The sequence below is a fragment of the Phocoena phocoena genome, chromosome 16 (genome assembly GCF_963924675.1).
Source record: "Phocoena phocoena chromosome 16, mPhoPho1.1, whole genome shotgun sequence".
In the NCBI taxonomy this organism is placed as follows: domain Eukaryota; kingdom Metazoa; phylum Chordata; class Mammalia; order Artiodactyla; family Phocoenidae; genus Phocoena; species Phocoena phocoena.
In genome coordinates this window covers 26,489,864-26,517,473 of record NC_089234.1, presented here as the reverse complement: position 1 = coordinate 26,517,473, position 27,610 = coordinate 26,489,864, and the positions used below count along the sequence as shown (strand labels likewise).

At 40.4% G+C, this 27,610-nt stretch overlaps 1 protein-coding gene across 1 annotated transcript in view; it reads right to left on the bottom strand.

Moving 5' to 3' along the window:
- The window catches only part of ARMH3 (armadillo like helical domain containing 3), a 153,296-nt gene extending 127,311 nt beyond the window's left edge, over window positions 1-25,985 (bottom strand). The window contains exons 1-13 of the mRNA XM_065894692.1: window positions 25,884-25,985; window positions 23,327-23,383; window positions 23,072-23,218; window positions 20,613-20,720; window positions 16,404-16,496; window positions 15,606-15,680; window positions 15,435-15,521; window positions 10,794-10,850; window positions 8,838-8,881; window positions 7,702-7,762; window positions 5,800-5,846; window positions 5,205-5,280; window positions 3,418-3,511 (exon numbers count right to left, since the gene is read on the bottom strand). Of these exons, the coding sequence (XP_065750764.1) occupies window positions 3,418-3,511; window positions 5,205-5,280; window positions 5,800-5,846; window positions 7,702-7,762; window positions 8,838-8,881; window positions 10,794-10,850; window positions 15,435-15,521; window positions 15,606-15,680; window positions 16,404-16,496; window positions 20,613-20,720; window positions 23,072-23,218; window positions 23,327-23,383; window positions 25,884-25,985 (1,048 nt within the window). The remainder of the gene's footprint in view (window positions 1-3,417; window positions 3,512-5,204; window positions 5,281-5,799; window positions 5,847-7,701; window positions 7,763-8,837; window positions 8,882-10,793; window positions 10,851-15,434; window positions 15,522-15,605; window positions 15,681-16,403; window positions 16,497-20,612; window positions 20,721-23,071; window positions 23,219-23,326; window positions 23,384-25,883) is intronic.
- Between the last annotated feature and the right edge of the window lie 1,625 nt (window positions 25,986-27,610).

Genomic DNA, 27,610 nt, shown 5'->3' with positions numbered 1-27,610 from the left:
CAAGTAGGCAATCCTGCTACATGTTCCTTCTCATTAAGATACAGGTGTGCCCCGCTTTTCGAAAGCTCATTTTTACATAAGCCACTTCGCCTTTACGAAAAACCTACATTAGTATCTGTTTTCGCTAATGGAAAGAATCCAAAGAGAATTTCCACTTTTAAGAAAAAAGGCGGGACTTCCCTGGCGGCGCAGTAGTTAAGAATCTGCCTGCCAATGCAGGGGACATGGGTTCAAGCCCTGGTCCGGAAAGATCCCACATGCCGCGGAGAAACTAAGCCCATGAGCCACACCTACTGAAGCCCACGCGCCTAGAACCTGTGCTCCACAACAAGAGAAGCCACCGCAATGAGAAGCCTGCACACCGCAACGAAGAGTAGCCCCCACTCACCGCAACTAGAGAAAGCCCGTGGGCAGCAGCGAAGACCCAACGCAGCCAAAAATAAATAAATAAATAAATTTATTTAAAAAAAGAAACAAAGAAAAAAGGCGAAGTGGGGAGGGGCAGAATAGGATTAGGGAATTAAGAGGTACATACTACTACAGAAACTAAATAAGCTACAAGGATATATCACAGGGATTACAGCCTACATTTTATAATAACTATAAATAGAGTATAATCTTTAAAAATTGTGAACCACTATTTGTATACCTGAAACTTATGTAATATTGTAAATCAACTATACTACAATTTTTTAATTAATTAATTAATTTAAAAAAAAAAAAAAACAGACAAGTGAGGGAATGCCCTGGCAGTCCAGCAGTGAGGACTCTGAGCTTTCACTGCAGAAGGCCCAGGTTCAATCTCTGGTCGGGGAACTGAGATCCCACAAGCCACATGGCCAAAAAAAAAAAGAAAAAACAGACAAGTGATAACAAGTATTGGTGAGGATGTGGAAAAAAATGAACCCTTGTGCACTGTTGATCAGTGTAACCACTAAGGACAAGTGTATGAAGGTTCCTCAAAAAATTAAAAACAGAACCACCATATGATCCAGCAATCCCACTTCTAGGTATATATACAAAAGAAATGAAAACAGGATATCAAAGAGATATTTTCACTCCCGTGTTCATTACAGCATTATTCACAGTAGCCAAGATATGGAAACAGCTTAAGTGTTCATCTACAGATAAATGGATAAAGAAGATATCGTATATATATATATATATATATATATATATATATATATAAAGGAAATTCTGCCATTTGCAGCAACATGGATGGACTGGAGAATATTATTCTTAGTGAAATAAGTCAGAAAGAGAAAGACAAATACTGTACTGCATCACTTACATGTGGAATCTAAAAAAATTGTCAAACTTATAGAAGCAGAGAGTAGAATAGTGGTTGCTAGGGGCTAGGGGTGGGGGAAATATAAAAAGGTTGGTAAAAGGGTACAAAATTTCAGTTGTAAGATTAATAAAATCTGAAGATCTAATGTAAAATATGGGGACTATGTTGATAACACCATGTTGTATTTGAAATCTGCTAAGAGAGTAGAACGTAAATGTTCTCACCTCCTCCAAAAAATAAAAAGATAAATATGTGAGGTAATGAATGTGTTAATTAAATAGATGGGGGGAATTCTCTCACAATGTATATGCATATCAAATCACCTCAATAAAACTGAAAAAAAATTTAAAGAAAGTATACACGTTCCATTTTTTTTTTCCTCACATTTAGACAATGAAAAGTAGAAAAAAAAAATCCTACCACCTACTAACAACTAGAAATGAATGTAACAAGAGACAAGAGTTGGGGGCGGGGGGGAGAAAGAAAGAAAAAAGGCAAAAAATGAAAATCGTGTTCAGCGTTTGTTTTAGAGCAAGTTGTAACAGAGGCAGCGAGCATCCCAGGCAGTTGAGAGTGGCACCACCAAATTCCTTCCCCAGGAGCTACACGCAGCATCTAAGTATCAAGCCGCCACAGCTTTAAACTGTGAGCATCTGTGCTTTTTCTAGATTTCCTTTGTAAACCTGTTAGCAAGATGTGTCCTCAGGTAATTGCTTCTTTGCTTTACGCCTTTTCGGCTTACAGAAGATTGCATATGAGAGCTCTACTTTCAGACAGCAGGGGAAACCTGTATTTTGGAATTTGACTTTCAATTCTAAACAGATCCAATTTGCTGCCATAGACTTGAATATCAGTGGCACCTCCCAGTCATGCTTTTATACCAATAATGCTTGTACTATCTTGAAATGCTAATGCCACAGGTGTTATATGAAACTTTGAAGGAGAAAAAGCAGATCAAAGACAGTCATGTCATACAGACAGGAGGGAGGCACAAAGAAAGGATCAAAGTTAGATTTCCTGTACTTCTTTACCCAAAATGAGGTCAACATTTGAGGCAAAACATCAAATATTAATGAAGATTATTTTTAGGTTGTTATTCCATCAAACACACCCAGCTGACAATAGAACCAATTCAGGCTGACACAAAGTTTATCAGGCAAAATTCATTATTTCTTTTCTGTTACCCTTTTCTTAAGTGCCAGTGGTAAGTGGAGATTTTTTTGTTATTTTTTTAGGGAGGGAAGTCTTAAACACCCAGCAAACTCCCAATTATTATGCACTTGTCATTTTTTAACTGGGTGTACCTGGCAGACACATAACAGTGAGCAAATCCCAGGTTCACTTTCTCATCCATTTATTCAACAAATATTTACTAAGCAGTGACCATGCGGGCACTATGCTGGGCAATTAGTGGTAAACAAAACAGGCATGGGGGCTTCCCTGGTGGCACAGTGGTTGAGAGTCCGCTTGCCATCGCAGGGGACACAGGTTCGTGCCCTGGTCAGGGAGGATCCCACATGCCGCAGAGCGGCTGGGCCCGTGAGCCATGGCCGCTGAGCCTGCGCCTCCGGAGCCTGTGCTCCTTAACAGGAGAGGCCCGTGTACCAAAAAAAAAAAAAACACGCATGGTCCCAGCCCTGATCCATGTTGTGGTTTTTAGTCTCAACTCTCACTAACCTTAGGCAAACCTCTTATTTCTCTGGCTTCAATTCTCTCATTTGTCAAATGATAACAAGAGATAATATTACTATTTTACATTTATTTTAGTGAGATATTCATAAAACATCTCATCTGAGCCTCACAAGTACCATGACAGTTTGGCAGGACAGACATCACTGACCTCTGAGGTCCCTTTTAAATCTAGCATTCCATGATTCTACAACCATTCCCTGAGGAGGACAAGCTGGAGTTATATAGCTTCTTTACAGAAAAAAGCATTTGACTCTCTTTTCCAGACTTTTCTTTGGAGCTTCATGAATCCTGAAGGACCGTTCTTCAGATAATTTCTTAAGCAAAAGAATTAACAATTGTGCTTTTTGTTAAAAAAAAAAACCAAAAGAACTATGCTCACCCCTAAAGTTTCAAGATCATATTCGTCAAGAAAACAAAGGAGATGGTGGACTTACCATCAGAGGAGGGCGGCGTGGTCCCCAGCGGTGTGGCTGGGGTTGCTGGAGCAGGGCTGACGGGGGTTGTCACCAAGCCCATCTCTGGATGACTCTGAACGAGAGCACAGATAAGGGTAAGAAAGAGAAAATCGCGTTCTGGGTATCCTCTGCTTATCCTTTCTGGTATTCCTGGCCTCATAATTAGACAGAAAGCTCACTGAGGAGGGACTGCTTCTACATTTAGTTCCTATGAGTACCTGATTACTGTTGATGCTTGCTAAACTCTAATGAGAAGCTCTGCAGGCTAGTTTTCTTTAAGCAACTAAGTTCCCATTACATAAGTTTTTCTGCAGAACCATATGAATAAAAAACTGGGATAGGGGCTTCGCTGGTGGCACAGTGGTTGAGAGTCCGCCTGCTGATGCAGGGGATGTGGGTTGGTGCCCCGGTCTGGAGCCTGTGCTCTGCAACGGGAGAGGCTGCAACAGTGAGAGGCCCATGTAAAAAACAAAACAAAACAAACAAACAAACAAAAAACAGAGAATTATTCCACACACACACAAAAGGGCACTTGCTGTCCTATTTGAACCTATCTGAGAAGGGACTATTCTTATCAGATCAACCTAAAACATATCTACAGACTGTTCTAATGACCACATAGTTGACTAATAAATGCAGGTGAGCCAAGGAGATAACAGGTACTATAAAAAGAGCTATGCAGAGGGCAGCCTTCCCATTTCACAACAAACAAGAGCGTGTGGGGCTGGGAGGCAGAGACATGGGCGAGACATCCACTGGGGACCAAAACAGATAACTCCTCTTTCCCTTACCTTCCTTAGCCATCCCTGCCACATCAGCTCTTGAAAATTGGACTGAGTGGTGGCTACTCCCTTCTCTTCCCCAACAACTTTACCAGATTTTACCCATCTCACTTCTTCCTTTAAAATCAGTTACAGAATTCAAAGAGCAGACAAGGAACACCCTGAGAATAGTGGGTAAAGTCTCATGCTATCAGTCATGAAAAATGATAAGTCCCTCTTAGCCAGACCCTCAAACCAGCACACTGCTTTTTGACCTTATTTTTTTTGTTATTGAAACTCAGTGGATCCCATACACATCTGCCCTTTGAGAAAAAAGCATAAGCAAACTTTCCTGTAAAAGAAACCTTCATACATATTTTAAACAGTCTGGCTTTAAAACAAAAATACTTTATCAATTTTTTAAGACAGCTTTCATGAGCATCACTCAAGTTTTCAACCTATTTAAGTTCCCTTCTGTACCAACTACCGAGGCTATCCCTTAGGCAAGTGATCCAGCACTCAGGATTCTATGACTTTCTGCTTTCAATATTTGTAAACTTTTTTTCTTTTTTTTGGTTAACAGCTAACCTTACGCTGCACAAGATATTTTGTACTCTTCTTCTTTGGACATGGGTAAGATAATAAGATAAGTGACGTGGCCTATTTTATCTCTGGTTAATTCCACAGAGGTTTAGAAAGCAGAAAGCCTGTTATAAAAATCCATATGGGCAGATAATACCAAGGGATTTCTGGTGAGCAAAATGAAGTAATCTCATCTCATTTGTTTAGCTGAATCAGTAAACTGGTCAAAACCATTAACTTTGCATGTTATCAGATCCATTTCAGCACCCGATGGAAACATACATATTTGAGGAGAACATGAAGCAAAGGCAACTGAGGCAACTCTTTATAACTACCACTCACCAATGCAAAGTAGGGTTTACACGACACAGCCATGTATGAAATTCAGGGAGAAAAAGAATTGAAGTTTTTAATATAACCAACCTGGGCTAACACTGTGATAAAGTTCCGATTTAAATGAACAGCTTCATAAAGTGCCAGAAGGATGGCCTCGTTGGTTCTAAAGAAAAAGAGAACAAATTGGAGAGTCTCTTATAATGAAGAAGTTAAAAGAGTATAACCCTCAAGATAAGATTTCACTCCAGCTCCTCACTATAAATCCCTTTGAGTTTCTAATGCTCCCTTTATTTCCTTTTGGGGCTTATGTAAAGGGTATACAGTCAGAGCTTTAACTTTAATTCCTTAGAACTAGTTCTTATCTACTTCATTCACTATTTCCCCCTCTTGCTCTTCCACCCCAATCCAGTTAAGTCTTTAACTGGCTCAGATACCAAGCCCTCTTTCATTTCATTCCAGAGACGGCTGGGAACCGTTTTTCAGCTTCTTGGGGCTCAATACATGTGACTGAAGCAGAGTTTTCTAAGGTTCCATTATTGTTTAAAACTCAAGAAACAGTTGATAAATCACCAAAAAAGTTTGAATCTATAAAAGATTAGCAGAGGTAACATTTCACACTTTCATATCCAGTGAGAGCCCACACTAATGTTCAAGTTACCAAACAAGAACGTCAGCCACTTACTGCACTGAGATTTTCTCATGGGCATCTGCTATGAACATGCTGCCCACCTGTGGAAGAAAAGGGAAATTGCAGAGTTATAGCAGGGAAACGTGAGAGGCGCTCTGTGCCTACAAGCCTTTAATCAGTCAAAAAACAAGCTGCTTGGAACCCTGGCCCACCAGTCACACACAACAAAACCAGCTCACTTTGAAGATCTTAAAATAATCATAAGTAATAAATGAAACAATGAGAGCTCCCCTAACTTGTCTTTACTTAAAGGGACTTTAAAAAGCAAAAAAACAATCCCAGTACTTTTGTCCAGCTCTCCTTTTTAATGCATAAGTTAATACATAACCACTGACAACAAGTAAACAGCAACCTAAACATCCTCATCACTTTGCATCTGCCCTTGAATTTGCTTATTTGAAGTCAGGAACTAACTCACAAAGAACAAGGAAAGCAGGCTGTTCATCCAACACAGAGCCATCTTTGGGGGAATATCCGGGTTTCAGACCAGAACTGTCTAAATGAAACCTACTGTCCATCTTTTACATCACAAAACCTTTTGTTTGTGTCCTAGCTAGGGCAGTTGAATAAGTAAATGGAGTAGACTGCCTCCAATATGTGTGATATCAGAGGCACTGAGATAGATGCCCATCCATCTAAGAATACCTTTTCCACCTACTTATTGATGCCCAAAACCATGCAGCAGGAGCTTCATTTATTTGGTAGAAAACCTTTTCTTCTTGGCTAGAAGGCAAAGGTCCCTGGGAGCAATATAATTATATCTAATTCATCTAATCAAACACCAATACAGCACTCACACTGCTCTGACATCTGAGGGATTATCCATTTGTGCTTCAGAGTTAAAGAGTTTATCAAGTCCTTTCCTTGACAGTAGGCTCTGAGAATGAAGAAGGCATAGATATTGTGGGGGAAGAGTTGCCTTTTGGGGGACAAGATGGGGGGACTGCTGTTTCTTGCAATGAACTCAAAATCTGTCTTGCTCTAGGGCTGATTACTTGAATATTAATGCCCAAGAAGACAGACTTTCTGAATCTAAGTTCCAAGACTCCTAGATTTATATCTTAAAAATCAGTCCCAGATTATCTGGCCTAAAATGCCTATCGTGCTAAGGTTGAGATACCTTGCTCAGGAGTCTTGCAAACTGAACCAATAACTTTCCTAAACTATGGACCTCTCAGCCCAGACCTTAAGCCTTTAGATGAGTGGCTCAGATCACTGCACCAATCCCTCGAATCCAGGACCAACTATAAGAGATGAAGGGGCCACTGCTGACAGCCAAGGATCACTCAGGGTTGGACTTGGATCTAAATCCTCCTATTGTGTGTTCCATAGCATCAGTCCTCAAACAGAGCCAACTCTTTAGGAAGCAAAAGTCTGGCTTAATATGAACGCTTTTTTTGTTTTTGTTGTCTTTAAAAAATTGAATTGATTAATTGGAAAAAAAAAAAATTCTAACCCTGGTGGTCCAGTGATTAAGACTCCATGCTCCCAATGCAGGGGGCCCGGGTTCAATCCCTGGTCAGGAAACTAGAGCCTGCATGCCACAACTAAGACCCAGGGCAGTCAAATAAATAAATATTAGGAAAAAAAATAAAAATAAACTTCTGGGGCTTCCCTGGTGGCGCAGTGGTTGAGAGTCCGCCTGCCGATGCAGGGGACACGGGCTCGTGCCCCGGTCCGGGAAGATCCCACATGCCGCGGAGCGGCTGGGCCCGTGAGCCATGGCCGCTAAGCCTGCACATCTGGAGCCTGTGCTCCACAACGGGAGAGGCCACAACAGTGAGAGGCCCGCGTACCGCAAAAAATAAGATAAAATAAACTTCTGAGTCTAAATTTGTCTACCCCTGCAGATCTCATATATTTCTGAGCAGGAGAGAAAAAACAAGTAGGACTTACCATATTTGTTAAAGCAGAGAAAAAACCGCCTTGGTGTTCTTCTTCCTTGTCTTTATACTGCCTGAACAAAAATAACTAAATTCAACTTTAGTATTATTTATCACGTGTCTTTGTCCTTGGCATACCAAGTGGTAATCAGAGCAGCTCACTCGCAGAATTCACTGACTCCAAAAAACAAAAGCGTTATGACAACCCAGTCACTGCAGTTTCCCCTGCAAGCTAAGAGGCACCCATCTGCTCTTGAGGTAGCGTGTACCAAAATGCCCAGCTACTTCGGGAGAGTCTTAGAAAGCAAGCTGCAAAAGTGTGAAACTGCTCTAACATATGGCTGATCCAGTTATTTCCCAAACAGACTATTACTTGAAAAGTGTGACAGTAAAATTAAGGCTGTAACAGTGAAAATCTTGTTTGTTTTTGAAGGAAAAGGAGGGAAATCTGTGAGCTAAACTATTTGTGGAGATGGGACAGATTTGAAATCCCAATACCCAATTGTGTATAAGCAAAGTCTGGAAAGGAGTAAGAAAGATCCTGCCTGGTCCTTGCCAGGATTAGATACACTTCTGGTTTCCATTCACTGAATACCAAATCCTTCCCCATCCCCAGCAAGAGGGAAAGCAAGCATCAATGAAAAGAGCCCCCAGAACAGACAGGGACTCTAGGAAGCTGCAGTTGATTACTGATGAAAAAGAAGTATCTGTCAAACTAGAACTAATACAGTGCTTTCTTTTCTTTTTTTTTAAGCATACAAAAAGCAGTGTTTCACAACCTTTTTTACATAGAAAATGGTATTTATATGATACATTGGGCTAAATGGAAGAGCCTGCTTATGGCTGGAAAACTAGTTAAAATGCTCTGCAATAAAATACCAAAGGTTGCATAAGAATGTTTGAATGTAAGAGTTGCTTAAACAAAAGATGGACACTAACATGGTGGCTACTCCTCCCCAGTGTTAAAAACAACTGCTGCTAAAGCCATCAAGCCCAGCTAGAACAAATGCATCTGCCAGCAGCTGTACCTCTAAGTACTCTTCTAGGATAGGTAAGAGACGTTCACCCAAGAACTCTTAACAAACCTGTTTCCTACTCAACCAATTCAAACAAAAATTAGACTCTTCCCTTCTGGAAAGGTGGACTTACCTGTTATACTCAGATAAAGCTTGAGCAATCACAAGCCCCATTCCCTAGAGAGAAAAAAAGATAGCACAGGTGAAATAAGGGGCTGTTGGTGATACTATGACTAGACCACAGAAAACACTAATTACAGCGCCATGGTCCAAGCCCAAGAAGTTCTACCTGAAAGTAGGCAACAAGGACAGAAATTCTGAGAGACATTGTCAAAGGATCAAAAGGAACTTCTTTGGAAAGATTTTTCTGATCTAATTATCTTACTTAAGGGTTCCAGATACAATTAAAATAGAGTAACAAGGGATGAAACAGACCAGCTCAGACCACTGACAATTTCACTGGGATCATTTTCACCTCAAAAGAAAAGAGTTAGAATCTTCAAACAAAAAGCTCTCGAATGTCTCTAAAACAACCCATAATAAAAGTGACGAGTCCCACATTAAATGAAGGTGCAGGGACTTCCCTGGTGGCGCAGTGGTTAAGAATCCGCCTGCCAATGTGGGCGACATGGGTTCGAGCCCTGGTCCAAGAAGATCCCACATGTCGCAGAGCAACTAAGCCCATGCGCCACAACTACTGAGCCTGTGCTCTAGAGCCCATGAGCCCTAACTACTGAAGCCCGCAGCACATCTAGAGCCCATGCTCCGCAACAAGACAAGCCACTACAATGAGAAGCCTGCACACCGTAACGAAGAGTAGCCCCAGCTCGCCACAGTTAGAGAAAGGCTGGGCGCAGCAACGAAGACCCAACGCAGCCAAAAGTAAAATTAATTAATTAATTTTTTTAAAAAAATGAAGAACCTGTCATTGCTTCCCCAACAGTGATTAAAAAAAAAAAAGAATCCGTCTGCCAGTGCAGGGGACACGGGTTCGAGCCCTGGTCCCGGAAGATCCCACATGCCGCGGAGCAACTAAGCCCGTGTGCCACAACTACTGAGCCTCTGTTCTGGAGCCCGCGAGCCACAACTACTGAGCCTGCATGCCACAACTACTGAAGCCTGCACGCCTAGAGCCCGTGCTCCACAACAAGAGAAACCACCGCAATGAGAAGCCTGCGCACCACAACGAAGAGCAGCCCCCGCTCACAGCAACTAGAGAAGGCCCGTGCGCAGCAACGAAGACCCAATGCAGCCTACAATAAATAAATAAATAAATTTATTTTTAAAAACAAAGACAAGCTACTCTCAGGCCACAGGAAAACAGGAATGTAATGGGAAGAAGCATCCAATAAATATTAAAGCATTTATCAACTTTCCCCCTAGAAACTGCTAAGCGTATGACAAAGATCAATTAAGGCCACAAGAATGAATCATGTGTGCTTTTTTTCAGAAGAGAAATTAGAAGAATGAAGAGGGCAAGATGGAAAGAGAATAAAGCCAGACACCTGGTCATCTTCTTCCTCCCTATATTCAGAGATCAGATGTTATTTCCCAAACCTCCATGGATATAAGTAGCAGATATATATCATCCTCCATGTTTCAGCTTCACCAAGGCAGGCTATAAATATAATCTGGATGGTTCTACAAGAAGAAATCTCACAACATTGAGTCATCTAAGCCTTTTTTTTTTTTTAATTTCAGCTTTATTGAGGTATAATTGACACACAAAATTGTAAGATATTTAAAGTGTACATCATGGTGATTTGATATACCATCTAAATCTTATTCTTGGAAATGTAACTTCTTGACTCTGTAGGATAATCAACCTGAGCACACTACAACATGAAATATAACTGACCATTTCATCATGATTAGCAAGCAAATATCCCCTCACACCTTCCTTCCATGACGAGAAAATAAAAAACAGTAAGACAGTAGCACTGATGCTCTAAAAAGAAATACCTATTCCCTCTTTATAGCCAGATGAAATTAACACAATAGCTCTCTACTCTCTGTTCTAAATATCTACTAAAAGTAAGGCCACCAAAGGCAAGTAATTAAAACAATACACAAGGATCCAGATACTCACATTGAGCGTGGCTTCATCATCCACAATAGACAGCTTCACAATATAAGGATTCACAGACTATTAAACAAGAGAAGAGACTCCAGGTGAGTGTGACCTAGTTAAGAACCCATTAGCTATTTAACAAAGTGTTCACAAAAATGTTTCCATAAGGTGCTCTCTCTAGAGTGCTGCTCCTAATATCTATGCCCAACTATCTTGCCAGGTGACTTCCTCCATTTCCAGCAAATCTCTCAGTGTGCATGGGCATTCACCAAGCATGCACAGATACACACACACACACACACACACACACACACACACACACTTCTACCCACATTTTCCTCTAGACTGAATCAGCTCAGGCCTAAGTCTGCCACTTCTCCCATCTTTCCCTCTTATTTGTTTCTAAGAAGTAAGTGAACGCTCCACAACACTCACTTTGTCCTATCCTGCCAATAATTTACTGAGTCTATAGGGACAGCTGTCTTTTGGGGTGCATAAAAGCTCCCTTGCCATAAGGCACAAATTAATAAGTTGCTAACTTACACTCATCCCAAAGGCTCCCTAACCATTCCACAAACTATATCCAAGGACTGATTCACCCACCCGTAAAACAAAGCCACCTTGGGGGTGGAAAGTGGCAGCTGCTTAACAGCCAGAGAGGCCATTTATAGATCCAATACCCAAGTAACACTGCAGGGGAACTGAAAAAAAAGATGTAATTACCCAAACTACAATCTGGTCAGGACACTGGGATTTAATGATTGTCCCATCACTTAAAACATTGGAAGATTTCTTGAGTTTTTCCAGATTCAATCTCAGCTGGGCAGTATATGGAAATATATATATATTTAAACTCATTAAGCAATGGAAATATATATATATTTAAACTCATCAAGCAACTGGGCCATCTCCTACCAGTGGGATGAGAACCAATGACGTGCTCACCTTGAAAACAACCCCTGCGTAGTATGTGAGGAAAGACCTACTACAGATCAGGCACCAATTCTAACCCAGGGGAAGCTAGAAACAATAGTTCTCAGATTGGCAGTTTTTACAGCAACCAAGAAAACATTACTGAGAAGCCTGGAAACCCAACTGAAAGGTTAACCGCCCCCCCCCCCCCCCGCCCCACAGACTTTATTAATCATGTTTCTGAGGGCATCTTTCGAATGCTAACTGGGAATAGAGAAGTAGAAGCTTTGTTTTTTAACAGCCCAAATGTTTACAAGGTTTTCTACAATACAATTCAAGGAGGTAAAACTCACTCCATTCGTTACTTGATCTGACAGAGGAAGGCTCTCAATACTTCTTCCTATAACTAACAGTCAAATCCTGCTGACGCTACAGACTTCAGACAACATCCAAAGCAAGTGGATCCTTGGAACTGAAAATCAGCAGTAGGCTGACCCTGAGATGCCATCAAATGAAAACAACAGTAGAAAGAACAGGCCACTGTCTCTTGGCACAATTTTTGAAAAGTCCTAGTTATCACCTTCCCAAAAGTAGACTGTCTTAAGTAATAATAAGGACCATCTGATTACCAAGAACAGCCTATGCATTAGCAACAGTTGAGGAAAAGGCAAGGTGGCTAAAATCAAGGATTTGAGTTCTAGATCCTCGACTTATTGTGACAAGTTAGGCACGTTAATAAACCTAAGCTCCATTTTCTCATCTGTAAAATGGGGAAAAATGTTTTCTTCCTCGGGGTTGCTATGAGACTTAAATCAAGTAAAATCCTTAGCACAGTATCTGGCATATGATAAGGGCTCGATTATTGGTAGCTATATTTCTTTTCCTTTGACATTTTTATCACAGTCAAAGGAAGATCTGTAGGGAAAAAGGAGAGAGAGAAAGAAAAAGAGAAGGAACAACTTACAACCGGACATAATAAACAATTTTGTAATTTCTGGGAAACATCATGTTCAGTGCAGCAGTTGGGGACTGAGTCACTTCATCTCAGAAGACCTGGCCAACCCAGAAGGCCAAGATCTTAATGCTGTGAAAATTTCTATTCTGTCAGACACTGATTTTCCTTAACACTATATACCTGTTGTGGTCATGTTTTAAAACTCAAGGCAATCTACTTTTCATCAGCAAGACAGGATTACACACTCAGTCAGCCTTCACAGAATCACTCTAATAGGGTCCAGCCTTTACTTGATCTAAACCATACTTAACAAGTTTCATTGCTCTTCCCTAGACCTTTTTTTCTTTTTTTGGCCTCCTCTATCTCTTGAGATGAAATTACTAAAATGGAATGCATTATTTGAAGTGAGCAAGAACTACTTCCATTCCTTAAGTCCAACACCTAATCTCTCTTCTCTGTGTTTAGCTGAACACCAAGCCTCTCTGGTGCTCTCTGCACCTTTCTGGAAAGGTTACAACTTACCCCACTGGTCATGGGATCGATTGTGGTGGTAACTAGAATGTTGTTCTCCCTAGCACACTCTCTTGTATTTTGCATAAAACTTCACCAGCTTTTGGTTTTGCTATGTTCATCTGGAATTCCTCATGCTCCTATCAAAAACCTTCCTGTTCCATGGTCACCAGGTTTCCTTAATGGTTTCTGGTGATTGACTTATATCAAAAGCTGCAAAGCCCAGATAAATTATGCCTACAAGCTTGCCCTCGCCTACTGTATTAATTCTTCTGGGGTTTCTGACAGACTAGAGATGCATACCCCACTCAAGAAATATGATTTTCTCCAGTTCCTTGGCCATGTCCAATTTTTCAGGCTGACATTTCAGAAAGTCTTACTGGGCTGAACCAGGGCTCAGTTCACATTTAGAGAAGCCAAGCCATTGCCTCAGAGTGGCCTACATCCAGCAGAATGTTCCAAAAATATTCATTACTGATGATGGCTCTTTCCTTTCACACATAACTCGCTTTAACTACCTTCAGCATTTTTCCTCAGCTATTTTTCCTGCTGTTGTAATAAGGCCCCAGAGGCTATTACACATGACAGAGATCAAAATGGCTACCATGCCTGCCCTTCCAGAGCACCAGCAAAACAGGTGTTGGTGATAAATTACTTATTTATTAGTAGCTCTGTACACCATCTGTCAGTTCCTCCAAGACAATGAAAGCAATCAACTCCTGGGATTTATAACACATTAACATTGCTCCACATATTCCAGTCCCTCTTTAAGTATTCCTTTCTCACAGCCAGCCTTTCTTTCATATCCCTATTTATAAGAATAAGCTCCATATTTTATGTTACCCATCACTTTTGACCTGGCTAGTAATCATATCAAAAATCACTAAGTGAAGATCCAGAAGCTCAAAAATGAAAACATTCCCTCCAGCTGGCCCATTTCTCATAGTATTGCTACTTATTAAATGAAGAAAGTCAAGTTGCCTCAATGCAGCTCCTGACTTCTGGGTTCAGTGAAGTACTCCTAGTGTCCAGGACCCAGTGCTAAGTGCTCCCTATTCCTACAAAGCAATCCCCAGTGAGGCCCCTGGTCTTCCCTAAGTGGCCCCCTTCTTTTTCTGTGTATTCTACCTTTTGAGGGGAATTAAGTAGATGCACCAATCCAAGTATAAGTCTCTGAGTTCACCTCTTTATCTCAAAACCTATAAATCTATCCCTGACTAATTCAGAGGCAAAAAGAACTCCAGAATTAATATGGATAAGGCTCTGTCTTCAACTCCCATCAAAATCAGAAAGAGCCTCCAAACCAACAGTTGATATTTATACAAGTGGATCGATTGCATTGCAGAAAGCCAATATATAAGTCCAATATTTCAAAATAGATGCATTAGGTCAGTGGTTCCCAATCCTGGCTGATCATCACGTTCAAAAGGAGATATTAAAAAAAAAAGAAAGATATCTAGGTCTCACCCCCTAAGAGATTCTGATTTGGTGTGTAAAGAGTAAGGCCCAGGGACTTCCCTGGCGGTCCAGTTGTTAAGACTCTGTGCTTCCACTGCAGGGAGCATGGGTTCGACCCCTGGTCAGGGACCTAAGATCCCACATGCCACACAGTACAGACAAATAAGTAAATAAATAAATAAAATAAAGAGTAAGGCCCAGAAATATCTTCTTTTTAAAAAGTAACTACTGAGGGACTTCCCTTGGTGGCGCAGTGGCTGGCTGCCTGCCTGCCAATGCAGGGGACACGAGTTCGATCCCTAGTCCGGGAAGATCCCACATGCTGCAGAGCAACTAAGCCCACAAGCCACAACTACTGAAGCCCGCGAGCCACAACTACTGAAGCCTGCACACCTAGAGCTCATGCTCCACAGCAAGAGAAGCCACCGCAACAAAGAGTAGCCCCTGTACACCGCAACTAGAAAAGCCTGCACGTCACAATGAAGATCCCGTGTGCCGCAACTAAGACATAACGCAGCCAAATAAATAAATAAATTTTTTTTAAAAGACAACTAGGTGATTCTAATGATAAGCTGGGTTTGGGAACCATTACATTAAGAGAGATTTACTCACTTTTTTAGAAGTTACACCACAGGATTCCTTTAAACAGCTATATCCTCTACCGCAGGCATCTAACATAGGACTTCTAGAATTGGTTTATCAAAATTAATCTATAAACCATTTACCAAGAACATGTCTTCTACATTAAGCAAAATCGTCTAGGAGTGGCCACATTTAGGAATATTGTAGAAAGGTAACAGCTCTCCATTAAGGGACCCACTTACCTCATATTTTCTGTAGTTCACCAGCAAAGCCAAGAGGACTACGGCATCATACCCATGTTCCCTACGACTTGGCGGGTGGGAGAGTATCTGTAACCAGAACCAAAAATGGTGAGAGTGCTTGAGGACGTGGTTTACCCAAAAAAGAAAGAGGTGACAAGGGAACTGACCTACCTGTAAAATTGCTTCAAATATGCTGTTGATCATTACATACTCCAGGATAGTGTTCTGGCTGATGTTATCTGTCACCTGAATATAATAAAAGGCTATTTAAAGTCTATACTAAGACACTCTGATATCTCATGTATATCTCCTCACCTAGTATCTAAGAGAAACAGAAATGTTAAAACATTCTACTAGATACTTAACAGATCTTAAAGAACTCCCAAAGCCACCTGAGCCTGAATAGACAAGACACTAGAAGGGTAAGAAATTAGCAAATTAAAACTTCCTAAATCTTTGAACTTCTCATTGTTTCTCTCATACCCTCACAAAAGCATTTGCCTAACAGTTTCTTGGGTTTCATTCCGCAGATGCACAGGAAGAACTTTATGATCCAGAAGTCTTCAAGCAGTGGCAGGGAAAGGAAACCACCTGAAGTAAATGAATAACACCCTACCCTCCTCCCACTAGAAGGTACAGGCCAGCTTCCAGCTATAAAATCAAAGTCAGGACAAATAAAAATATTCAGAATCACAAAAACTGTTTCCAAATGAGACCTGATGAAGGGCAAAATCTAACAATCCAGACTGGTACAGGTTAAAAATGTCAGCAGTTGCTCCAAAGAGCAACTTCTAGGAAGCGAAAGCCCATACAAATAACTTCCTTCTACACAAACACAACAGAGTGATGTAATGGCCCAGTAGAGATTTTTTTTCTCTTTTCCTTTCTAACTTCGGGCTCAAGAATTCAAATTTGCCCCTGCTGTCAATTTACACCCTTGACAAAGAAACATATAGGTAAGTTACTTACAGTCACTAAGCAGAGGAGAAGTTTCAGACATAAGCTCTTCAGACTTTCAGAACCTTCTGCACAAAGCAATGAATCCAAACTCTCCATCAAGTTCTGAGAAAGAGAACCATTAAGTATTAAACCATATCAAAGAACATCTCCACCATGTCTTTGTCAAACTCTGGGTTATGTTATGTAGGGTAATGTGAATAAAATAAAATGAAGCAACCATATCATTCCCTTAGGCCTAGGCCTTGCAAGACTAGACATAAAAAAGGAAGACTTCTAACTAAGTCTAGCTATTTTGGGAAAAATGCCTTAGAACAACCGCACAGAAAAATAAAGAATTTACTATTCCAGCAAATGAATGTTTGCAGCCTATCACCCTCATATAAACCTTCAGATTAGAATGAAATTTTTTAAAAGATTAATAACAGTTAAATAATATACAAATTAAAAACAATAAATAATAAACTAAATAAAATTAAATTCTATTAAATAAATTTTAAATAATAAATTAAACAAATGATTAAGTTAAAGGTTAATAATAATGGTTAAACAGCTAGGTATGTTTCATTATTTGATAAGAAAGCATATCACTTGATGCAGGCACACTGAACAAACAACAAAGAGATAACATCACTACTAGCTGTTCACTGGCCATATGCACTATCCAACAAAGCTAGCTCATATCCATCCTGGTCGCTTCTACTAGACAATGTGATTAGAGTTTAACACTTGTACTAACAACCAACTGTTTTATCCAATGTAGTCAAAAGATGAAACCTTTAGATACTACAAGGAAGAAAAAAAGAAATATTTTACATTAAATAAAGGAGGAAAATGAACGGAGAATAAGGAGTTAGCAGGACATCCCTGGTGGTTCAGTGGTAAAGAATCCACCTTACAATGCAGGGGATGCTGGTTCGATCCCTGGTCAGGGAACTAATATCCCATGTGCCATGGGGCAACTAAGCCTGCACGCCACAACTACTGAGCTCTCGCACCTCAGTGAGAGAGCCCACGTGCCGCAAACTACAGAGCCCACGCGCTCTGGAGCCTGCGCACCACAACTAGAGAGAGAAAACCCGCGGGCCACAACTAGAGAGAAGCCTGTGCACCGCAATGAAAGATCCCACATGCTTCAACGAAGATTCCGTATGCTGCAACTAAGACCCAACACAGCCAAAAATAAATTAAATAAATAAATAATAAATAAATAAATCTTAAAAAAAAAGGATTTAGTGTGCTGGAAGGTCAAGTGAAGGTTCAAAATAAGCTACTTCAGGTCAATTCAACAAATATGTAGTAAGAGTCTACTATACGCTAAATATTGTGCTTTCAAAGAAAATAAGAAAAAAATAAGACAATGACCCTTGCTCTCAAGGTGTTTTTAGTCTAACAGGAGAGAAAAACAAATAAACAGTTTAATGGTTACTATGACAGTAATATATATGGAGGAAGGGAATTAGCTCAGAAGTTACCTATTCCAGGACTCCTCAGGGACAGGCTGTATTTTGAAAAATCAGTAGGAATTAATTAAAACTTGAGGAGGAAAGGAATTCTAGACAGGCATTAGCTTGATCAAAGACACTTGAAGAATGAAATGGCCCTGGATATGCAGTTGGAATACAGGCAGTTTGTTTTTATAGAAGTATAAAGAGTGAGGCACAGTGATGAGAGATGCGATTTGAGAAATAAATAGAAAGAAGATCATAAAAGTTTTATACAGCTAATGAGGGAGTTTGGTCTTTATCCTTTTAGTGATAGGAAACTAATGAAGGGTTTTTTTTTTTTGTTGTTGTTTTTTGTTTTTTTTTTTAATGAAGGGTTTTAAGCAAGAAAGATTTGAGTGTTAAGTTACATCACTCTGCTGCCAGCGTGGATGACAGATTTAAAGATGGTAAGGCTGGAGAGAGGGAGACAAAAGAAGACTAACCTATCAATTTTCTGAGGATGGTTGCCACGTCTTATTTGCCTCTGTATCCCCGATGCCTGGCACAGAGGAGCATAACAAATGTTTGTCAAAAGAATGAAGGCATCACTGCAATAGTTCAGGGATAATGGGGACTTTGGCAGTAGAGGAAAAAAAGAAAAAAACAGATATGAGAAGTATGAGCTGAGGTAAAATTAGCTGAACATGGTGATAGTCTGGATATGAAAGATGAGGGATAGCAAAGCGTCAAGGGTGACTCTCAGGTCTTTGGCTTGGGGAACTGGGAAGACAGGTATCCCCATTCTGACACAGAATGAATGAGGAAGAACAGAAGTATAGAAAACAATAAGTTCCATTTTGGATATGCCAAACAAGAGGTTTGGATATGCCAAACAAGTGGGTATATTCAGCAAGTGCTTAAAGAGAACAGGTCTGAGACTCAGGAGGAATTAAGGCTAAAGATAGAGACTTAGTAATCAGCAGTATATAGACAGTAGTGAAAACTGTAAGAATGAAAAAGATATTAGGGATTTTACCACATATATATATATATATATATATATATATATATATATAGACTGTAAAAGGTTAGAACTAAAAACTAACTCCAGGGCTTCCCTGGTGGCGCAATGGTTGAGAATCTGCCTGCTAATGCAAGGGACACGGGTTCGAGCCCTGGTCTGGGAGGATCTCACATGCTGCGGAGCAACTAGGCCTGTGAGCCACAACTACTGAGCCTGCGCATCTGGAGCCTGTGCTCCGCAACAAGAGAGGCCGTGATAGTGAGAGGCCCGTGCACCACGATTAAGACTGGCCCCCGCTTGCCACAACTAGAGAAAGCCCTCGCACAGAAACGAAGACCCAACACAGCAAAAATAAATTAATAAAATTAATAAACTCCTACTCCCAACATCTTTAAAAAAAAAAAAAAAAAAAGAACTGACTCCAGGTACTAAATCTTTGTGTATTCCTAATTGCATATTTGTAACGTTTTTATTTTAATAAATTTATTTATTTTATTTATTTATTTGTGGCTGCGTTGGGTCTTCATTGCTGCACATGGGCTTTCTCTAGTTGCAGTGAGTGGGGGCTACTCTTCATTGCAGTGCATGGGCTTCTCATTGCAGTGGCTTCTCTTGTTGTGGAGCACAAGCTCTAGGCATGCGGGCTTCAGTAGTTGTGGCTCACGGGCTCTAGAGCACAGGCTCAGTAGTTGTGGTGCACAGGCTTAGCTGCTCTGCGGCATGTGGGATCTTCCTGGACCAGGGCTCTAACCCGTGTCCCCTGCATTGGCAGGCAGATTCTTAACCACTGCGCCACCAGGGAAGTCCCACATATTTGTAACTTTTAAAAAATAAACTAATCACTATAAGGATTCTTTGGCATACAGATTTCTTTATTTTAAATGTAGTGAATGAGAGAAGACAGGTTCTTCAAAGTTCATATTATGAACAACATTCGTTCAAGATAGTGACAAATACTGCAAATCAGATATTTGATAAGGGACTTGTATCCAAAATATATAAAGAACTGTTACAACTCAACAATAAAAAGACAAATAATTCAATCTACAAACAGGTAAAGGATTTGAATAGACATTTCATACACACACACACACACACACACACACACACACACACACACACACACATTGCTGGGGAAAATGTAAAATGGTACTGCCACTTTGGAAAACAGTTTGGAATTTCCTCAAAATGTAAACATAGAATTACCATATGAGGGACTTCCCTGGTGGTGCAGTGGTTCAGAATCCGCCCACCAATGCAGGGGAGACGGGTTCGAGCCCTACTCCAGGAAGATCCCACATGCCGCGGAGCAACTAAGCCCATGTGCCACAACTACTAAGCCTGTGCTCTAGAGCCCAGGAGCCACAACTACTGAGCCAGTGCTCTGGAGCCCGCAAGCCACAACTACTGAAGCCCGTGTGCCCTACAGCCCACACGCTGCAACTACTGAGCCCATGAGCTGCAACTACTGAGCCCGTGTGCTGCAACTACTGAAGCCTGCATGCCTAGAACCCAAGCTCCACAACAAGAGAAGCCACCACAATGAGAAGCCCGCGCACCGCAACAGAGTAGCCCCCGCTGGCCGCAACTAGAGAAAGCCAGCGCACAGCAACAAAAACCCAATGCAGCCAAAAATAAATTTAAAAGAATAAAAATTCAATCATCTATGTCTGAGTCCAAATCTTCTAGTGCATCTAACTGTCTGCAGATGATCCATGAACAGCTGTCAGAAGCAGACATCCACAGGCACATCTACAGCTTATGTCTCACCTTCATGCACAGCTCCGCCTTGTCAAAGCCCATCAGCATGTTGATAATGTCAAACCCAGAGGTAGACTTATTTTTTTGATGGACTCCTCGAATGAGTGCACACAAGGTCTGCAGAGATGAGAGAAAGAATTCTTTCTAGAAAGGAAGTCTCAAAATGCAAAGGGCATTGGATCGGTAGCTTCACACTGCAACCTCAGAACCTTCTCCTTACACAGCTGACATTCAACTGCTCTATTCTCTGAGCTCCAAAACACAGTCTGGGTCTTAATATGTGCAAAATCCAGAAATGAAAAGAGGAACAGCAACTGAAACTTGTCATCCTCTTTTTTTTATTTTCTGGCCATCCACTTTTTAAAAATTACACTGCAAAGACTGGAAGGTGATATTCAAAAATAAGAAACAGGGGGCTTCCCTGGTGGCGCAGTGGTTGCGAGTCCGCCTGCCGATGCAGGGGACACGGGTTTGTGCCCCGGTCCGGGAAGATACCACGTGCCGCGGGGCGGCTGGGCCCGTGAGCCATGGCCGCTGAGCCTGCATGTCCGGAGCCTGTGCTCCGCAACGGGAGAGGCCACAGCAGCGAGAGGCTCGCGTACCACAAAAAAATAAAAATAAAAAACAGTTCTTGAGTTTGAATCATGGGATTGGTGAAGCTTTCCTTTATTTAACATTAGTTTTAGAATTTACATAATAGTTTACCATTTTTAATAACTACAGAGGTCCCTATATGATAACAACCAATCAATTCAAATCTTAAAAATTCATTACAATCCCCATCCACTACTTACTAGCTGTGTGAGCCTGGACAAATTAGTTAACTTTTCAGTGCCTCATTTTTCTCAGCTATAAAATGGGAATGATAATAGCATTAACCTCATAGGGATGTTGTGATGGCTATGTGAATTAATACTGTAAGGCACTTAGAATACTCCCTGGAACTCTGTTAAAGTTCCTGGAATAGTGCCTGGAACTTAACTTTGTTACAGCTCAATAAATATCAGGTATTATAATAAATGTACTATATTTTTATGGGTCACCAAGTGGCTTAATGTCAATTTATTTTCACTGGACTAAAATCAGTTTATAATTCATGCCCCCACAGTAAGCCACGATAATTACAGGAAGTACAATTTCCAACTTCCATTTCAACTTTCAATTAATGAGTCACTACAACTGTGATGCTCGAAATGTAGAATTTACTGTCCAAGGGTTAACAAAGCTACAGGATAAACATGGTCCACCTCTCTGGGGCATCAACTCAAGAGGTAATTTCTACATTTTACAGATGAGAAAACTGGGGCTCACAAAGTGATCTGCCCAACTTGTAAGTTAGAAACTTAAACCCAATCTACCAAAAGTTCCAACAAAATCCTTTATGCTGTCATCAGTTCTTCATATTCTAAGCTTGTCAATCACTACCCTAAATAGTCAGCCTAATCTAGGCTACACTGGAGCTACTAGACTATAAACTCTAGAAATTTTGCCCATCATTCATTCAAAAAAATTTACTTCTAGAAAGTTATTTGCCAGGCACTGTTCTACACATTAGGAACAAAGTATTGAATAATACTGTCTTTGCCCTCAAGAAGCCTATAATATATCCCACCAGCTCAATGCTTAGCACGTAACAGTAATTCAAGAAATAATGAATGTAGTTCAAGAATAATGAATATTCCTCACGATCATGCCACTTAGCATTAAGAATAGTGATTCTTAGGGCTTCCCAGGTGGCGCAGTAGTTGAGAGTCCGCCTGCCGATGCAGGGGACACGGGTTCATGCCCCGGTCCGGGAAGACCCCACATGCTGCGGAGCGGCTAGGTCCATGAGCCATGGCCGCGGAGGCTGTGCGTCCGGAGCCTGCGCTCCGCAACGGGAGAGGCCACAATAGTGAGAGGCCCGCGTACCGCAAAAAAAAAAAAAAAAAAAAAAAAAGAATAATGATTCTTAATGTTTTTAGAGTTACAGACCTTTTTGAGAATCTGACAAAAGCCCTCTCTCCAAAAAAAATGTGCATATACACATAACGTACATTTACACATAAAATATTACATGTAACTTCAGGGAGTCAAGGACCTTCTGAAACCTCACGTTAAGAAAATACTGTTTATTTAATTAAGAAAGTCTTCTGATTTTTGCTGTAGACTAATCAACCTTGCCAGAGTTTCCTCTCTCTCTCTTCCTGTCCTCAAGTAATAATAAAAATTCTGTCAAACAATCCTCCTTGGCATTAGATCAAATTATACAAATGGACAAGATAACTACTATAGGCATCAATTTGTTTAACCAGGAAGATGGCTAAACAAACATGGCATAGATGTTTGATTACTTAAAGAAATAAAGAAAAAACAAAGAAAGCAAGCCTCAAACCTAAGGGCAATTTTAGGTTCCTCAAGTTCCAATAAATGTATTACAATTTCTTTCTCCTATTAAACAAGACTTCCCCAGTCTCCCAGCCTTGTACCTGCAATGCATTGACCACTCGAATTGGATGCTCCTCTCCCAGAGCCTGGATGCAGTGTTGAAATAAGCAATTAATATTTTCCTTGATCTTCATTAACTCCTCACCATCAAGAGATTCCAGCTTGCCTTCTAGGTACTCTAAATTCACCTAACGAGGAAACAATAAGGGCCTGAGTGCATTTTTACTGCAGCACCTAGAACACATGTGAAGGCAATCTCAGTTCCAGGAAAATCCACAGGTGCCACCAAGTCTTACCTTCATAAGGAAGAGCTCCTCCCAAAATCGAGGACTGCACTTACTAGGGTCCTCTGTCTGAAACCGGAAGATAAGTATATTCAATATCCCCAGCTAACACCAAAGCATTAAGAACACATTTGAAAGGGTCACTACACATTTAACTTTGAAAATGCTTGGTCATTCCAAACAGCTATAATGGGGAACAAGTTTTTTGGGTTCTTTTCCCAAATGGAAGACATTGTGCATGGATATATATTCCCTGCACCAAAAGTTAAATGGCTCAAAGAACCTCCCTCAAATCTTTCTCTTCTTAGCAAGAAAAGAACCTAGCCATCTGAGTCAGTTAGTCATATTATGATATATCCCCATTGTATTTGTATGGTACTCAGTTTTCAAAGCCCATTCACATACATGAAATACAATGGCCCAGTGAGCCAGGCAGGGTAGATATTATCATTATCCTCCTTTTAGGAAATAGAGTCCACAAGACTTACACAAGTGCAGGAGCCAGAACCCAGATCATCTAAGTAATACTGCCATGATTTTTACAACATCCTGCTTCTACTTGCCCTCCCGTATGCATTTAGTCCTCTGTACAGAGCCTGTAATACTCTCTTTTCTTACTTCAAATTGGTCCATAATTAGTAAAATTATGGTGCTAAAATCCAAATGTTCTTAGCAATAATTTTCAAACAGAAATTCTAGGAAGTTAGAGGCTTCTGGTTAGTGAGTGAAATAAGAAAAAGAGAACCCTTACTTCACAGGAAAGCTAATGACATAAAACCAGTATGTCAATTGCCTGCTATCACCTTACCTTAAATTGACCTTTTAAAATTACTACCAAGAACTAATGTCTTCATTAGATAAGAACTTCCGATCAAATAAGAAGATATTATCCTAGGAATCTCCTCTGGCTTTTTAATTGAGAATGACATAAAGAAGCAACATTTCTGGCCTTCTAATAATGTTCTCATTTAGTGAATTCTTTCCATTCCTTTCTCTCAAGTCCTGCTCCCCAAGAGGGGCCACACATTGACCCTCACATTTCTGTAATATCATTTTGTTGTTTATATATGAAACAGGGAATTCATGGAGCTGGCATTTCCCATGCTCAAAGCTCTCTCAAGCAGGAGTCATATGTATACCAAGCTTATTACTTAACATAGAAAGAGCCCTAATAGGATCCTAATAACCACTCATTTTCTCTGTATAGCCACCTATACTGCCCTGGGCAATTCTGTATTAACTGTCTGCATGTCAAACTTTGTCTCTAAGGCTTGCCAAGAATTAGATGTTTTACTTGATCAAGTTATTTATCCAAGGCCATGTGGCAAAGTTGAACAAGGACTCTGGAGTCAGACACTAGGGTTCAAATCACAGCTCCTTCACTTTCTAGCTGTGACTGCCAGTTTTCTCATTATCATGCTCTTTTACATGGCACATGTAAAAACATAGCCTTTTTGCAGCATTCTTGTCAGAATTAGAGCTAATGTGTTTGGTGATGCATTTAGAACAATGTCAGGCACATAGTAGGAACTCAAGAATCTCCCTCAAATTTTTCTCTTCTTAGCGAGAAGTGAACCTAGCCATCTGAATCAATTAGTCATATTATGATGCATCCCCATTGTATTTGTACGTTGCTCAGTTGTCAAAGCCCATTCACATACATGAAATACAACGGCCCAGTGAGCCAGGTAGGGTAAATATTATCATTATCCTCCTTCTAGGAAAGAGAGTCCACAAGATTTACACAAGATATGGTTAACTCCTTTTACAAGTATTACATGTTTTAAATGTTTACATGTACTACTAATGACTAGGATTTCAGAAGTCAAGTACATCTGCAGGGTATCTAATCACTCTAACCTTCCCTGATAGGGTACATTTTACAACACAGGCTTGGACCATGGTCAATAAGCAGTTCTGAAGACCCAAAGAAATCCCCTAATCTAATTGCTAATAATTCCTCAGTCTTCTCATAGAATTGGAAGATGAGATAGTCTAACTAAGCAATTGTTCTGTCCACTAACAACTTGAGATGGAACATAATAGTGCATCTTTTTAAAATATCTGAATTAGATAGAATTCTAGAGCCAAAAGGAAATTCAAGGGACATCTAGGATAGAAAGGTCCTTATGTCAAATCATAAGGGGACTTCCCTGACGGGCCGGTGGTTAAGACTCCACGTTTCAACTATAGGGGGCACAGGTTCAATCCTTGGCCAGGGAACTAAGATCCCATATGCCACGAGGCACAGCCAAAAAAAAAAAAAAAAATCATAAGGAAGAAAAGTCTTATAGATATCAGAAAAGTTTCCTGAGCCTTCCTCCCTCCTTTCAATTGTTTTACCCAGCTCAAGGCAACAGTCTATAAGAACAACATAATAACAATCTATATTAATTAACACATGATCATAATTTCTACCATGAGAGAGCTCACCCTCACCCTTGTTCTCTCTCTTTCTCCCTCTGAAGAACTAGAAGGTAGGTAGCAGGCAGAGGTGAGCTTATTTCTCATTTTGGAACAAGAAACTAAGGAGTCAACCTGTGCCCAATGTTAGGGCTCCAGGCCTTACCATGAAGATCTCATCATACATCAGCACCACTTTTTCCTTCAGTGGTTTTTTGTAGGCTGAAGATTTCCTGAGCAAACCCCCTCGTTTCTCTACCTGTGCCATGGTTAGAGAATCTGTGAAAAGAAAGCCACAGTTAGTGCTAGAAATGCTCTCTAAGATGTTGGAGAATCTACTGAAATACCTTTCAATGGGAAATTTTTTAGGAAGAAGAAATGATAAACAACCATGCTATAGATTTTGTGCATCTGTCCAACGCCCCCTTCTCTAACCAGGTAATTTCAAGGTTTAAATCATTACTTGGCTTACAGCACAACACATTTTATATCCTTAAAACATGCCAGTGGACAAGACTTAAAGAAGATGCAAAACCAAGCAGGAAAATGTAACTAGCTCCATCTGTAATAAGTCTGGCCATATATCTGACGCTGATGGAAGGAAGGCTGCAAAGCACACGCTGCCCACAGACTGATGACGAAGTTAAATTTCAAGTATTGATCGAGCTTAGGACCATTAAGACAGGAAGTGTGCTGCAGACTGACGTGCTCCATTGATTTCCCCAAAGTAAGCAGGTCCTCCTCACTGCAAAGTACTTGCCCTTCACTGCCTCATAAATCACACTGCACTTGACCATCTTCAGAAATTCCTCTGGAAAGAGACCCAAGGCAGAAAACAGCAGTTAAAAGACCAAAAGTTAAATTTAATTTCAAGATAACCAAAAATAACAATATATTCCTTTCAAGTTTCTATTTTTAATATTTATTTATTTGGCTCCACTGCGTGTTAGTTACAGCACACGGATCTTCATTGCAGCATGCGGGCTCTTTTAGTTGTGGCACGCATGCAGGATCTAGTTCCCTGACCAGAGATGGAACCCGGGCCCCTTGCATTGGGAGCTCACAGTCTAAACCACTGGACCACCAGGGAAGTCCCTCAAATTTAATTATACATATATTTGTAACACTGTACTGCAGATCAAACTTCAGAGTATTTTTTTTAATTCTATATAAAAGCAGTTCCATGAATTATGCTCAAATTTTCCCATCTTGCTTCAAGGAATTCTCAATTTTTTTCAAATGAGAACTTGAAACCCCACAGGTCTCCATGTGGATTTACACATATTCTCTCACTTCCCAGATTCTTTCTATTGTTGACAAAATTCCTCTCTTTCTCTTAAATCCTAGGCTCTAGTTGTGAAACTTAATCTCACCCAGTAGCAAGTATGGATGGTAGTGAGGAGACTGATTTCACTTCCAGACAAATCCAACACAGCAAAAAATTAATTTTGTTCAATGATGTTTGGAAAATATATACTACCTTGCAAATCAAAATTTTGTTTAAGGAAGAGATGCATCCAATAGCATAAAAGACTGTATCTCAAACATCATCTATCTCTAATACATATAGCCAAAAAGGAGATTCACTTTTGAGCACTAAAAGCACAGAAAATTTCGACTTGATATTAAGCATCCTTAGCACAGGGACTATATCTTACACTTTTTCCATAAGCACTTGGCTCATGGTAAATGCTCAGAGTATGCTTATCACTGACTGATTCTAAATGGTGGAGACCTGAGAAGTCCTAGGTCTGACCTAAAATTTTAGTTAGATCTGTCTCTATCAAAGCCTCACTAAGCCCTCAAATTCCTTTACGATCCAGAGAAAAATGAAGGAAAAAATAACAACAAAAAAAGAGAAGATTCTTTCAGGCAATTTATACTATATTGATC